Source organism: Pan troglodytes, chromosome 14 (genome assembly GCF_028858775.2).
Source record: "Pan troglodytes isolate AG18354 chromosome 14, NHGRI_mPanTro3-v2.0_pri, whole genome shotgun sequence".
NCBI classification, from domain to species: domain Eukaryota; kingdom Metazoa; phylum Chordata; class Mammalia; order Primates; family Hominidae; genus Pan; species Pan troglodytes.
In genome coordinates, this window is record NC_072412.2 from 118498908 (window position 1) to 118514691 (window position 15784).

At 57.6% G+C, this 15784-nt stretch overlaps 2 protein-coding genes across 16 annotated transcripts in view; both read left to right on the forward strand.

The window, feature by feature from the left end:
- The window catches only part of ATP11A (ATPase phospholipid transporting 11A), a 198081-nt gene extending 190670 nt beyond the window's left edge, over positions 1-7411 (forward strand). For 4 of the 14 annotated variants that reach the window (XM_009427269.5, XM_063792361.1, XM_054665586.2 and 1 more), the window contains one exon: positions 2181-7411. In XM_009427269.5, the coding sequence (XP_009425544.3) occupies positions 2181-2432 (252 nt within the window). In that variant the 3' untranslated portion in view covers positions 2433-7411. Of the gene's footprint in view, positions 1-913 lie in introns of all 14 variants that reach the window. The other 10 variants (XM_009427271.5, XM_009427272.5, XM_009427273.5 and 7 more) reach the window with 10 other exon arrangements.
- A 7209-nt stretch (positions 7412-14620) lies between these two features.
- MCF2L (MCF.2 cell line derived transforming sequence like) overlaps positions 14621-15784 on the forward strand; it is a 214763-nt gene continuing 213599 nt past the window's right edge. For both annotated transcript variants that reach the window (XM_054665592.2, XM_024348381.3), the window contains exon 1: positions 14621-14706. The gene's annotated coding sequence lies outside the window, so the exon portion shown is untranslated. The remainder of the gene's footprint in view (positions 14707-15784) is intronic.

Here is a 15784-nt window from a genome sequence, read left to right on the forward strand (position 1 = left end):
GCATGACCCCCACAGACAGGGCCGGCGTCCGCACTTGAACAGAAAGCGCCTGCAGCCAGCACATGCCCGGCGCACACGGGAACACGCCATGGCGCTGAGACCACCTGCGTTCTGCAAAACTTTGGAGGAATAAACGTGTCCCTAGTCCTCACGTGGGGCATATGTTACTTCCAGTGGATGGCTTTCTTTTAACCTGTTTCTACGGAAAAGAAAAGCATCACAGGCCTCAGATGTCTATGTTATATATGTGCGATTTGCACATATATGCCCGTGCTGGCATCTCTGCGTATCTGCATGCAGTTCACTTCTCCGTCACTGTCCCCAGGAAGGGTGGCAGCCTCATCCTCTGTTTCCTACTTCTCCTCACCTGGGCATTTGCCCTTTCAGACGTGCAATTCTGCAATTCCAAGCCCGCAGTTCTTCAGCTCCTGTGCTTCCCTTATTCCTTGATTAAGGCTGGGCTACAAGATCTCAGTGGAGTTCTGTGAGCATGCTGGACTCAGGAAAGTCCGTCACAGGGCCCTGGTAGAGTGGTTCCTGGAGCTCGCTGTCTGCCGTGGAAGTGGGCGTGTGGCTGAACGTGTGGCTTCAGGATTCCAGCGGTGCCTGGTAGACATTCCAGCCATGGGACCTCGGACCCTCTGCCTCCCGCGGGTGCCATGGCCCGTCCCTGAGCCTGTCGCTGTCTCAGTTCTGGGCTTGGGCCCCTCACGGGAGCGGCCCTGCTGGGACAGTGTTTTCCCAGGAGGCCCCGAGCCCTTGCCCTGGCAGCTCCATGACACCCCATGCAGACTCCAACAGGGGCTTTGAGCCTCTTCCTGCTGGGGTCCCACGGATGGTGCAGGCAGAGGCCCGAGCACTCCTGGTGGCCCTGTGTGGCCCACGTCGCTCAGTATCTTTCCTCGCCTTGCAGAGGGGTGTGAAGCACAAGGCTCCAGTCCAGGCCGCACAGAGCAGCGACGGGCCCCTCCTGAAGGACCTCCTACGGCGGCCAAGGCGCAGTTAGCTCCACGCTAGGTAACTGTGCGGCTGCTGGACGCCGCCCGTGTGCTGTGACTGTCAGACCCGTTTTTCCTCCAAAGTTGTGCTGTGCTGTGCTGTCTTTGATAACAAAGGTTCACGGTGAAAAAGAGCAGCCCTCTTTACACACACATGCATTTGCTGTCCCAGGTAAGTAACACGCCTGAGGGCAAGCTGACCACACATGGAACATGCTGTGCACACACACGTGTGCACACTCACCCCACACGCACGGTACACAGCCTGACGAGACCCAGCATCGTCAGACACAGGCTCACGATCCTGGTCTTTTGGGGGACACAGCTTCACTTAAAAGGCCCGTCAGGAAGGAGCGTGCTTTGAAATCAAATGTGGTTATTGCATGGTTTGTGTGGAACTGGGGCCCAGGCAGGTGTGAGTGCAGGTCTTCTGTGTGCCAGCCAGAGCACATAGCTTGTCGCCTCTCCAACAGACATGGAGGCCACGAAGACATCTGCTCCTGCCAGCATCCACCGCTGCCCCCTGGTCTAAAAGCGGGCTGACCTGGGGACGGCCCCTCATCAGACAGATGCGTGCCGCCGGCCTCCTGCCGCTCCCCCTGCTGGTCAGACCCGCAGGGCCTGTGCACATCAGGGGCCCCAGTGGGCTGTCAGAAGCCATGCAGGCCCCATCCGTATGGTGACACCCAAGGCAACATGCCAAGGGGACGCAAGCTGGGCACGTCCAGTACTGAATCAACCCGGTCCCTGTGGGGTGGGGCCTGCCTTCCCTGGGGCAGTGAGTTCGCCTTTTGTTCAAGGGTCTCTGGGGACCGGTATGGCGTTCGAGCTCACTGCACAGGAGGCCAGCTACAGGGAGGAAGCTCATAGGTTTCCCGGCCATGGCCTGTATCCCTGGGGCCCCTGGGTTCTTCCCTGGGATGGTGGGACAGGGGGACGGTCACTCTGTTGGTACCGAAAAGGAGAGGCCCTCATTCGTAGACAGAGACCGCTCACCTCCATATGGCTTCTCCGGTGGGGTGGATCCCGCCCGGCCTGCCCTCAGGACGAGGGTGTGTCCTGAGTTGAGTCTAGCAGTTCCTGCAGGAGGCGATGGTAGTGAGTGCATCCCAGAGTGGCTCAGGTCACCCCAGGCAGCCCCGTGGGTATCCCTGAGACTGACCATGTGTCTCGTTCTCTCAGCAGAATGGGTGCGCACAGCCTCGGGACCGCGACTCAGAATTCACCCCTCTTGCCTCTCTGCAGAGCCCAGGCTACCAGAGCACCTGTCCCTCGGCCGCCTGGTACAGCTCCCACTCTCAGCAGGTGACACTCACGGCCTGGAAGGAGAAGGTGTCCACGGAGCCCCCACCCACCCTCGGCGGTTCCCGTCACCACTGCAGTTCCATCCCAAGTCACAGCTGCCCTAGGTCCCGTGTGGGAATGCTCGTGTGATGGATGGTCCTAAGCCTGTGGAGACTGTGCACGTGCCTCTTCCTGGCCCCCAGCAGGCAAGGAGGGGGGTCACAAGCCTTGCCCTCGAGCATGGCACCCTGGCCGCCTGGACCCAGCACTGTGGTTGTTGAGCCACACCAGTGGCCTCTGGGCATTCGGCTCAACGCAGGAGGGACATTCTGCTGGCCCACCCTGCGCGCTGTCACGCAGAGGCCATTCCCCCAGGCCTGTGTCTTCACCCACCTGCCGTCATTGGCCTTTGCTGTCACTGGGAGAGAAGAGCCGTCCAGGGACCCATGGTGGCCCACATGTGGACGCCACATGCTGCTGTTTCCTGCTTGCCTGGCCACCACCCATGCCCTCCATAGGGTGAGGTGGAGCCATGGCGGTGCATCCTTTACTCAACAATCCTCCAATCCGGATGCTGTGGGAAGGGCCGGGTCACTCGGATACCATCATCCCTGCGGATGCACCGCCGTACCCTGCTCATCTGGGAGTGGTTTCCCTGCGGTTACGTCCAAGCCCGCCTGCCCTGTGTGTTGGGGCTGGCTGAGTTTCGGTCTCCCCATCACCGGCCGCCTCGTGGAGAAGGCAGTGCCACGTGGGAGGACAAGGCCACGCCGGCAGCTTCCAGCCCTGCATCAGAAGTGCCAGGATGTCCATCAGCCACTCGCCAGGGCACGGAGCCATCAGTCCACTGTTATGGGAGAATATTGATTTCGCGGGTGCGAGGGCCGGGAGACAGATACTTGGCTGTGATGAGCAGACATCCTCTGTCCCCGTGGAAGGGTCAACACCAAGGTGGTGTTCGTGCACCAGAACCTGTCTCGGGCTAATGGGGGTGGCCCACGGGACACGGGTGGATCCCAACAGGCAGCACCGCACCTCCGCCCGCCTCCCGCGCTGCAGCTCCGCCCGCCGGGCTCTGCGTCCCCACGTCCCCTCGTCCCCTCGTCCCCACGTCCCCATGTCCCCTTGTCCTGTCACCTCGTCCCGTCACCTCGTCCCCATGTCCCCTCGTCCCGTCCCCTCGTCCCCATGTCCCCTCGTCCCGTCCCCTCGTCCCCATGTCCCCTTGTCCTGTCACCTCGTCCCCACGTCCCCTCGTCACCTCGTCCCCACGTCCCCTCGTCACCTCGTCCCCATGTCCCCTCGTCCCCATGTCCCCTCGTCCCCATGTCCCCTTGTCCTGTCACCTCGTCCCCACGTCCCCTCGTCACCTCGTCCCCACGTCCCCTCGTCACCTCGTCCCCATGTCCCCTCGTCCCCATGTCCCCTCGTCCCCATGTCCCCTTGTCCTGTCACCTCGTCCCCACGTCCCCTCGTCACCTCGTCCCCACGTCCCCTCGTCACCTCGTCCCCACGTCCCCTCGTCACCTCGTCCCCATGTCCCGTCCCCTCGTCCCCATGTCCCCTCGTCCCGTCCCCTCGTCCCCATGTCCCCTTGTCCTGTCACCTCGTCCCCACGTCACCTCGTCACCTCGTCCCCACGTCCCCTCGTCCCCTCGTCCCCTTGTCCCGTCCCCACGTCCCCACGTCCCCTCATCCCCATGTCCCCACGCAGGGCTCTCCGTCTTAGGATCTGTCCAGCACTGCTCTGGGTGGGTTAGCAACCCCAGGGCTGCTGTGATAGGAAGTCCCTGTTGCTCTCCGTACTGGCATTTCTATTTCTAGAAATAATCTTTGACATAGCCTTAATGGTCCTTAAAGAAGACATTTCAGTGTGAGATTCAGACGTCAGACGCTGAAACTGCTGCCTTTCAGGAAAGCACCACCAACGCTGGAGGAGGAGCCGGCCCTCACGCCCGCCCCGCGCCACGCTGTGGAACGGGGCTCCGGCCAGTGAAACCCAGAGGGTGTTTCCGAGGTGCTCGACAGTAGGTATTTTTGGAAGCTCAGATTTCACCATTTGATTGTATAATCTTTTACCTATAAAATATTTATTTGAACTAGAGGGTAAATCAGCGGTAAGAACAGCGAACACAGTGGTTGGGATAAAATAAGGTGACAAATAAACATCACACCAAAGATGAGGGTAGTGAGCAACTGGCTTGAGCAGACAGAATGGGGAAGACTCCACTCTGTCCCGAGGGGCGAGCCGCAGGCGTCCCCAGGGCCACCCTGCCCTGAGGTCCTTGTGTGGCCGCCCTGGCTTGGCAGCCCTGCCCACGCTGCCCCCGCAAACAATGGTGTGTGCGTTTTTACAGCCCTTTTTAGGAACCCAATATGGGCATAAATGTAATACCTGTAGCGGGGGCAGATTCTCTGTATGTTCAGTTAACAAATTATTTGTAATGTATTTTTTTAGAAATCTTAAAATTGCCTTTGCACTGAAGTATTTTCATAGCTGTTTATATCTCTTTTATTCATTTATTTAACATATTGTCTAATTTTAAAAATAGGTTTTTAAAGCTTTCATTTTTAAGTTTATGAAATTTTGGCCACTTTACATTTAGATTCTGGTGAGAGTTTTGACTGAATGTTCCAATCTCTGATGAATGCGAATTTTCAGATTTGATTTTATTCTCTACACACACATCTTCTTTTCTTGGTATTTCTGGTGGCAGTGATTAGTTGAACAGCATATTTAAGGCACGATAATTTGCTACACTTTTTCTTTACAATTTGTTGCAATTTCATCTGCTTTCTATGTTTCATTGTTAATTGCCATCCTTCAGCCTTAAAAATAGAAGATTCTCACGTGAAGGTTTAGTAAGTTGGGTCCCAGCTCTGCCTGTGTGGAGATAGTCACCATGTACCTCTGACAACAAGTTTTAGTGTGAAAGTCACTAAACTTTTACACACTCCCAAACGTCTTTTTAAAAATTGCTTGGGAAATTATTAAATGAATGTGCCTGATGATTTGAAATAGACAAGGGGCACGAGATAAAAAAGAAAAGGATGAGAAGATCCTCAGTGAATGACGTTGCAGGGTCTTCATGCAATTTTCCACCTCGCAGTAGTTAGTATTTACTTGCCTTAAACTAACTTTGAAGCAAGTAATGTCAACTTTGAGCACTTTGTTGAGTTTTGAAAAATCTTATTTGCTGCTGCACAGGTTAATAAATTATCAATTTGTAATTCAGCATGTTGGTCAGAGACACGGTCACTGATTCACACCCAGTCCCTGCCACAGACCATCTCAGACACGCACAGTGGGCCTGCTGCATGCGTGTTCCCTGGCTTTTGGCTCCACGCTCACTCATAGCCATGTCCACATGGGGGCTTGCACACAGGATCACTCACATATGTACATGTACACACCACAAACGTGCAAGTTCCTGCACACATGCATGCATACAAACGTGTACACAAGTGTGAGCTCCTACACGCATACACACGCACACGTGTACATGCACCAAAGCATGTGTGACCTACAGATATGCAGAACATGCACATGTACACATACCACAGACACGCGTGTGCACGCTCCTACACAATACATATGCACATACCATGAACAGCGTAAGTTCCTACACACGGACGTGTGATACATGCATGTACAGGTAAGCGCACATGTACAAGCTCCTACAGGCTTGCTCTCACACACGTGTATGCACAGCAGAGAGATGTATGAGCTACTGCACACATGCACACACACGCACACGTACATTCACTACAAACACGTGCAGCCTCCTGCACACATGCACATTGATGTGTACACACACAAGTGAGTTCCCAGACCTGTAAACACGTGCACACATCGTACACATGTGAGCTCCCACACGTACATAGCTTGGTGCCCTGGACAAGGCCCTTCCCCTTTAGGGAGGTCCAGCCTCGCAAGCTGAAACCTCCCGTCGGCTCAGCCCTATACCAGGCGACCACAGCAGGACTGGCCACACCCACGCCGCACCTCATCCCTGCACGCGTCGGAGCACGGCCAGCCTTCCGCCATGAGCCAGCTGGGAAGGGCCGCGGCCTCCTAAAGCCCCAGTCAACCCAGCCTGTGTCTGAGCAGACAGGGCGAACAAGCAGGCCACACCGTCTCGAGGGAGGAGGCCAGATGCGGCCAGCGTCTCCAACAGGGTGACCATCCGCTCGGCTTGCTGAGCATTTAAACAAATGTTTAGACAGGCTGTGGGGACTCCCCTGAGTTGAGCTTTGGCCAGGGGTCTGGTGCTGTAGCGGGAAACCTCCAGCCTTGTTCTTCAAACCACTCAGCTCATGTGTTTTGCACTGACTAGTACTGAATAATACAACCACTCTTATTTAATGTTAGTATTATTTATTTGACAACTCAGTGTCTAACAGCTTGATATGCAGGTCCTTGCATCCTACATTTCTTTAGGAAGTTACCCATTTGTAACTTTAAATCAGGAAAAATATCAGTTGGCAAATGCAATCTTTTTTTTTTTTAAGCTAAAGGTGGGTGAACTGGAATGAAAATCTTTCTGATGTTGTGTCTATAAGCAGCCTTGATGGGATATGTTAGAAGTGTCATGAAAGTGTGATTCTACTTTTGCAGAAAAATCTAAAGATCAATTTATATAGCTTTATTTTTTACTTTATCAAAGTATACAGAATTTTAATATGCATATATTGTGTCTGACTTAAAATTATAATGTCTGCGTCACCATTTAAAATGTCTGTTCATTATGTAATGTAATAAAAGAAGGTCTTCAAAAATGTATTTAACATGAATGGTATCCATAGTTGTCATCATCATAAATACTGGAGTTTATTTTTAAATTATTAAACATAGTAGGTGCATTAACATAAATCAGTCTCCACACAGTAACATTTAACTGATAATTCATTAATCTGCTTTGAAAAATTAAATTGTTAATTAAACCAATCTAACATTTCTGTAAAGTTTATTTTGTATGCTTCTGTTTTTAACTTTTATTTCTGTAGATAAACTGACTGGATAATATTATATTGGACTTTTCTCTAGATTATCTAAGCAGGAGACCTGAATCTGCTTGCAATAAAGAATAAAAGTCTGCTTCAGTTTCTTTATAAAGAAACTCACACAAGTGGTGTGTACATTTTCTGCTCTGAGAAACTGTGCAGTCAGAACACTTCACAGTGTGCTTCTGTGCGGGATGGAGGTGGCAAGCCCAGTGGGTGATGTGGGCCCTCCCTGGCTGTTCCCTCGGCTGCCACCCCCTGCAGGGATACCAGGTGTGCCAGGTGCAGGGCCCTGGTGCTGACTGCCCTGGATGCCAGTGCCTGCACAGAACCGGAAACACCACTGGGTTTCCCAACCTTCTGGTCCATCCCCACCACAAGCTCCTCCCTGACCTCTGCCAAGCTCCTGCCTGCCACCTCATGCTTGGGGTCTAGGTGCCCCCTTTCCATCCCAATTTTCCCTCTTGACCAAACCCCAGGCTCCTCCAGGCCCTTCAGCCTCCTAGGCTCTGTTGGCTGAACCCAGCCTTTCCCACTCTGAAGTAGAGGGCATTCCCTGCCCCCTGCCACTCCCAGCCCTGGCAGAATTCTGGGTGCTGCCACAGAGCCCCCGGAATGCCCCCTGGCCTTGGAGGCCGTGGCCTTGTCCCAACCCTGACCTCACCCTCTCTCGAGTTCCACCCAGCCCGGCCGTGTCATACTCTGCAGTTTTGTGTCTTGTCTGGAAACACCAACTTCAAAACACCACCAGGTCCCAACTTCTGGGATCCCAGCTCCACTGGGGCACCCGGAGAGGGGCCTTGGGGTGGATCCTAGAGCATTCCTGGTGGCTGGTGCCTGAGTCCCGCCTGGCTACATCTCTCCCTGCTCAGCCACCTGCTTCCCATGGAGTCTCAGCTCAGGGCCACGTGGGAAACACCCCGGGAGGGGACAGAGGGCCCCTGGCTCGCAGGCTGGAATTCTAAACATGGGACTTTTTCTGGCTCCTGAACGCCACAAAGTCGGGGGTACTTTTCACAGGCAGTGCTCCGAAGGCATCTGTGGGGTGAATGAACCTACAGCTGCCCTGGATTCTCTCCGAAATGCTTTCCTCTCGTTCCCTGGATTCTCAGCATCTTCATGTGGAAAGCTTTACCTTTCCAGCTTGTAACCCTGAAGCCATCTTCCGTACAGCTGTCTCTTCCTCTTGTAGCAGGAAAACAGATAATGCTGTGATTTTGCGGGTCATGGGGAGAAGAGGGGAGGGGCAGAGCAGGCTGGTCCCAGGGGGCGGCACTAGGGTGGGAAGGCCTGGCCCTAATGAGTCACCCAAACTCGCTCCACCTCCCCCTGCTCTCCAGACAGAAGACATGAATCCTGAAAGTGAGATGCCCAGTGACCCTGCCCACTGCCCGGGGAGGAGGAAGCCTGGCCCTCCCTGCCCATCAGGGCCTCCTGGGGAAGCCAGAGGGGGATGCAAGCTTGCCCGCCACACTGGCCCATCTGTCCCGTGCCAAAGATCTTTTCTTAACTGCAGATGCTAAGTCACTGGGGGCCTCTGTGGGTGTTTAGCAAACATCATCAACCACACAGGCCACCCGAGGCCCCCACAGCAGATGATGCTGCCTGTGGACCTGAATGGGAGTGTCTGTGTGCCTGCAGCGGTGAGGATGGAGGAAGGCGTGGCTCGTGTGGCGCTGCGTGCCCTGCGCTGATGCTGGGGCTCCCAGAGCCGCCCACGTGGCCTGTGGCGCACTTGCTCAGTGGCGGGTCCTGAGGTGGACAAGGACTGGCCCTGTACTGAGGAGGTTGCCGGGCCTTCGCACGCGCAGTGAACCCGCTCACCTCGTGCAGCCTGTCCTGACGACTGCTTTCCACAACAGCATAGCGTGTGGCCTGCCAGTGAACGGGCCCAGGTGTGGGAGGGACGCAGGGACAGAACCCACAGGAGCCCCTTCCCGGTGTCTCGAGAGGTGTCCTCGGGGCGTCCTCCGGTGTCCTCGGGGCATCCTCAGGTGTCCTCCGGGTGTCCTCAGGTGTCCTCAGGGTGTTCTGGCATCCACCAGCCTGCCCAGGGCATCCGCTGCTCCCCCACATCAACTGAGGGCTATTCCATGCCAGCCTCGTACTCTCACCTGGGACAGGATTGCTGGGAGGGCTCAGGGGACGGGGCAAGGCCAGCCAAGCCCAGAAGGGCTGGAGGGAGAGCGAGGCCGGCAAAAAATGGTTCTCAGCCCGTGTGGAGCCACAGATGCTGGCTTGGGGCAGCCTCCAGGCTCTGACAGGGAGGCTGGTTTGTTCGGGTGTCCTCCAGTGTCCCAGCAAAGGGGACATTCCAGCAGCACCTGGGGCCAAGAGGGAGGAGGAGGATGGAGCCCGGAGAAGAAATAAAAGTTGAAATCAAAAGTTGTTTGCTGGGAGAGGAAGAGCCATGTGCCTATCTCAAAAGCGTGGGTGACATGCGTGCTTCCTGTGAGCGCCCTGCGGAGGCTCGTCTGTGCACCAACCCCCCGGGGTCTCCCCAGGTGTGGCAGCACCGCCCCGTCCTCCACCTGCATCTCCTCTGGGCGCTCTCCATGCGGCGCTGGGGTCAGGGCCCGCCCCACTGACCTCCTTATAGCTCGGTCACCTCTGTAAAGACCCCATCTCCAAGCAAGGCCACATTCTGAGGCACTGGGAGTTAGCACTCCGACATCTCTTTTTGGAAGACACAGTTCAACCCCCAACACTCCGTTCTGAGGGGCCATGGAAATGCCTCGTCCGGCTTCAGGGCAGTCACACCTGGGAGCAGCCGCGGCGGCCTGCGGGGTGGATCCGGGCCTGCGGCGGTGGGGTGGGGTTGGAGGGGTGTTTGAGGCCATGGCTGCTCCTTGGATGACAACCTGGAACCCACCAGGGGAGCTCGCTTGCCATCGGTTCTGAGTGGCTCAACCTGGGTGACTGCAATGGATCGAGAGGGTCCGGGGCGTCCCCAACCCGCAAAGGCATCCAGGAAGCCACCCAGGGCCCCTGCTTAGAGCAAGGCAGAGCCAGACACACAGCAACAGGCAAGCCGCCCCGCAGAGGATGAGCCGAGGCAGCACGCACCAACACGGGGCTAAAGTTAGCATCTCACTCATCTCACGAGGCTTCCTGACTTCTTAAGACATCCGTGTTTACTCTAAAAGAGAAGAGCAGGCCGTGGCGGGCAGGTGACCCCTCACCGTGGCCCTGGGGGAAGGAGCGGGCTGTGGCGGCCGGGTGACCTCTCACCGTCTCTGTGGCGGCATCACTGTCTTTCTGCCGGCCAAGCCATCGGGGCAGCAGAAGAGTCTCAAACAGAAACCCGGCTCAGCTCTTGTTTCTCACCTCCTTGTTTCAGCAAAATTCTCCCCAAAAGGTGGCTATATTTGTTGTCTCTGTCTCCGTACACACCCTCATCTGCCTCCCGATCTGTGGACGGCTCCTGGGCCCTCGTGGGACGGCTGGGTCCTGTCTGTCTCTGCTTCTCAGCGGGCCCTGGCGCAGGCCACCACCCCACCTGCCCTCCTGGTCTGCGTTCTTTGCCTTCACAGCATGAATCTCACCCCGATTTGAGGCTGTGTCTGTGTACATTAACCTATTTTATGTATTTTTACTGAGACATAAGCTCCAAGAAGTGAGAGACTTTGCCTCGCTCTGGGCCGAGCCCTGTGTCCAGCATGGGGCCTGGGGTGCAGGAAGGACTCAGTGACCATGGGGCTGGCTGGACACAGACTCAGGGCCCCTGCCCGGCTCAGCTTCCCAGTGAGGATTCCAGGTGCTGGGTGCCTGGTTGTAGCCAGCCAGACCACCCTGGTCAGAGGTTTCGGGACAAGGGCTGGCAGGAAGCCCTTCCCATACAGCTGGAGCCCATGAGGCAGAGCCCGACGGCACCTGGGCAGTGAGAAGCCAAGACCTCGGCACTTTCGTTCTGGAGGAGGGGGTGAGGGAGGGACAGTACCGCTGTCTTGTCTAGGCAGGGTTTGTGCAGATTTGGGGACTGGAGGAGGCCAGCGTAGCCCTGCCCTGCTCCCTCCAGCCACCCAGAACCGCAGAGGGGCCAGGCCCAAGTCTGCCTGTGGCGTGTCCAACACAGAAGGGCAGATTCCGAGACAAACCAGGGTGGCTACAGGTTTACAAGGGGGCCCTGTGGTCTTTCCTCTGTAGGTGGGAGGACACTGTCGCCACCTTCCTCGGCTGTGTAAGGCGAGCGCAAAGGAGTCTCCCACCTGAGATACGATCACTCCTTTTCTTTCCCGTACAGACATCTTTGTGGGAGCGATGCTTTCACATAAAGCGCTTAATCTCCAATGGTAAAGTTTCCAACACTAAGTCGAGACATTGGAACAATTTGGAAGCAGATGAACCTTCCTAAACTGCTTATGGGACACAGTGACCACATGGAGATGCCCTGGAAGGATTCCAGCCTTTGGGGTCACAGGCACGGGCACCACAGCTTCCCGGGTGCCTGCTACCTGAGCTCGCTGTAAGTGCCGCACGGCTTATGTGGAATCCACAGAGGCAGCCCGTACTCCCCCCTCCATGTGCAGAGCCCAGACACGTGTGCCGAGTCTGCAGGTGTGCTACAGTGCGGCGTCCAACTGGCTTTCCCCTGCAGCCTCAGCTCCTGCGGGATCTGCTCACTGGTAGGCAGTGACGCCCTGGCGGGAGGTGTCCCTGAGGTCTCTGCTCCTCCTGCTGTGCTCACAGGGGAACCTGTTTGTGACGTAATCTCCTTGTGCCCCACTGGGCTTCTGAGGCTGTGAAAGCTGGTGGAGCACAAAGGGCTTGCCCGGCCCTAACAAGCCTGGCCCCAGCAGGGCACCGCGGGCAGCCTCTGATGCGCGGCTCTGGGCCTTTGTCCTCGGCTGAATTAATTTCCTCTTGAATTGCCTCAACTTTAGAATGAGCCCTAGCCTTTTCTGAAGCACACACATCTTGGGGTTTTGTCCTCTGTATTTTCGCTGCATTGGCTGCCAACGCGGAAAGCTTTCATGGAGAAGACGTTCTGGCTTCTTGTCTGTCTGTCTGTCCCCCGAGGGCTGCGGGCCAGCTCCATGCCCGTCCACGGTGTGCAGGTGGAGGCATCTTTCAGGATATCAGGTGGGAATCCGTGCTTCCTGGCAAAGTCTGTTCCAGTGTGGTGCCCACTGTCCACGCGCCTGTGGGTGTGAGCCTGCACCCTGCACGAATGTGTGGAGCGGGGTCGTGGCTGGCTGGGGTCACTGCCTGTCCCCTCCTTTTCCGCAGCCGCGGTGCCATCTGCTTGCACGTCCTGCAGGAGATCCTCAGGGCGGGTTCCCACGGGCAGCCTCCCTTTGGACTTTTATTGCTCGATTAAATGATATTTAATTCAGCCTGTCTGACAGTCTGACAGAATGTGCTATGTTACCAGAGGGTCTTATGCCAACATGAGAAAGGGGGCGTTGGTCTCCAAAAAGACAAACAAACAAAAAACAGGTAAGAAACACCATGTGGGCCCACTCTGACCTTTTTAACTGAGGCACCTTTCAGAAGGAAAGCCTGTTCCACTCCGATTCTCAAAGCTCCTGAACGCGTTGCTAGTGACAAGCCCTTCCTGTCTCCGTGGCTAATTATGTGAAGAAACGTTACTGGGTTGAGGGAGTTCCCTTGGGTTTAATTTCCTGTCCCTCTCAAATCATCCCTCCTCCTTCCCTGAGCCCAGCCTCCCCCTTTCCTGCCCATGCTGGCAGGTTCTGGCCCTTCCTGGACCCCTCTCCTGTCCCCTGCACAGGTCTCTGCAGGGTTTCTGCACGCTGGGGAGGGCAGGTTCCCCAGTGGAGCCACTCCCTGCGGGTCTGAGTGGGGCCCGGGGTCCCTGCACGGTCACCGATGCTGCTGCTGCTCCAGGGAGCGGGCTTGCAGGAGCAAGGATCCAGTCCCTGAACGCACGTGCTCCCCCCGGGAGAAATTCTGCAGCCAGGCACGGTCCACACACCCTCCTCCCGGCCCACACACCCTCCTCCTGGCCCACACACCCTCCTCCTGGACCTCAGTCTGTCTCTGTATATCACATGCCTGTCCCCAGTGTTCTGACCTCAGGTGGGCACGGCGCGGTGGACTGCACTTCCCGCTGCTTGCTTGGTTAATGTTTACCTCCCTCCTGCCAGAGCTTTGTTTTCATTTCATTCAAACAGGCTTCCTCTTTTTACCCACTAAATGGAGACATTTTAAAGCTCCAACTGCAAGTGCTAAAGTCTATAGCTGGGTCCACATCTTCCATGATTTCACCTTTTTATGCAACTTTACTTTGTTTTTAAGTTATCAATAAGTTTCCACTGAATCTTGGAGACACAAGAATTAAATGGTGGGGTCTTTTATAGTTTTTTTGTTTTGTTTTGTTTGTTTTGCAAACAACTTCTGCTGCACTGTTAGGTACCAAAGTGAGGCCGCGCTGACAGGGGCCAGCGTCCTGTACCGCGACCCACAGACCAGCGGCTCCTTACCCACTCCAGTACTGAGGAGTGAGGTGGAGTCCCTTTTTACCCTAGGACCTAAACATGGGAAACCCTAGCCCTTCTGATACATAACAGGGGCAGCCCTGATTTCTGCTGCTAACCTGGTTAACTGGTAATCTGCTCTTTGGCATGCTGGGAGCTCTGTGTGCACTAACCCGTGGACCCCAGGACGCTCTGGGACGGCTGCACAGATGAGAACACAGGCCAGAAGGGTTTGTTAGTGACTTATCTGATGTCACAGGCTGGTCAGCTCAGCTGGGCCACATTCCAGTGGCCCCAGCCCTGTCCCACGTGCCCCAGCTTTCTCCTGGGAAGCTGCAGGGAAGGGTCCAGCTAGGGCGATCCCAGCTGGGTCCCTGTGGGGCTTCAGAGTGGACACAACTTCCCTGCCAGCTGGCTCGGATCCAGGGGGGCAGGTGGGACCCCGTTTTACATGTGAGCCCAAGGAAGTGAGGCCTGGGCCCCAGAAGACCTCCGACCCGTCCCCTTGTCCAGCCCTCTCCCCTCTGGAAGGGGCCGAGGGTGACCCCAGGTGGCAGGAACTGCACCCATTAGGCACGACCCCGCCCCGCTGCCCGCCCCGAGCCGCACCCCCCGCCCCGGTCACACCTCCACCTGTCGCCCCCTCCCCCGTCTCGGGCACGGCGGGGAGGGGTGGGAAGAGGGGGATGGGTGAGGAGAGCAATGGGTGGGAGAGGGGGAGAGGGGTAGGCTGTTCCCATTGCCCCGCCTCGCCGCCCTTCCCCCGCCGCTCTGGGCTCTGGCCCCCGCCCCGCCCCCGCCTCCGGGCCCCTCTCCGCCCCTCCCCCTCCAGCCCTCCCCGCGCCCCGCCCCGCCCCGCCCCGCCCCTTCTCTCTCCCCGCCCAGTGTCGGCGCAGCCCTGGGAGGAGGCGTCAGGACGCGCGGACACCTGCGGGGCGCGGAGCTCGGCGGACGCGGGAGGGCAGCACCACGGGCGGCAGGTGCGCGCGGGGCGGGGGCCTGGAGGGGGCGCGGGGGGTGACGGGAGGGGGCGCGGGGCGGAGCCGGGCAGGAAGCGTCGCGGTCGCTCCCGGAGCGGGGCCGTCTCCCCCGCGTCCCCCTTAGCCTGGCTGGGGACAGGCGCTGGGACCCGGCTCGCGGTCAGGGCGGCCCGGGATCGGCCCCCGCGGCCCCTGCCCAGCGTCCTGCGCTGGGAACTTCGAGGCGCCTGGGGGGGCTCGAAATGGCAGTGGAGGAGACCCCGCGAGTGTCCAGGCGCCCAGGGCCCCTCCGCATTGTCACGGGGGTCCTCACACCCTGGCAGGTGTCACCCCCTGGACGGGCTTCTGCCGACGATCCCTTGGGCACCTCGTAGGACCACCCCGGGAGCTCTGCCCACCCCTTCCTGCCAGAGCGATGGGGGGCCAGTGTCCAGGACAGCGCCTAGGGACAGGGCTGGAGGGAAGGGTAGCCTGGGGTCCGGCTGGGGTCGGGCCCACACCTGGTGGCTGGGGACAGTGCTGGAGGGGAGGGTAGCCTGGGGTTGGGCCCACATCTGCATCTTTCATCTGCCTGCTTGTCCCGGGCCAGGGTCCCCTTGGCCACAGGTCCCCAGACAGACAGCGGGAAGGCCGTGGAGCGCGGGCTGGGCGGACTCCTCCTAGGAGCTCCTTTTGACCTGGCTTGGTTGCCGTGGGCCCTCTGTGGCTCTTCTCCCAGCTGTGGGCCCCTGGCCTTGCTTCAGACCCTTATATAGGATGCTGCGGGAGGGCTGGGCCAGAGGGGGCTCTGGAGCCCAGGCAGGCTCATTCCCTGGAGACTCCCGCCCAGGGGCGTGGCCCGCATGACCCTCACAGAGCCGGGACCCCGAAGGGGTTAAGGTGGCCCGGGCCGCCCAGGCAGGATGTGCCGGCATGGCTGTAGGAGGCCCCAGGATGTGTGGCCACGGGGACCGACACGGCTGGCCACAAAAATAGAAGTGCAGTCCCCAGGGCTGCAGGCTGCAGAGTGTCGGTGTGGTCCCCTCCCTGGCAAGCAGGAGACCCACATGGCCAGGTGGGTGCTGGATGCTGGGACTGA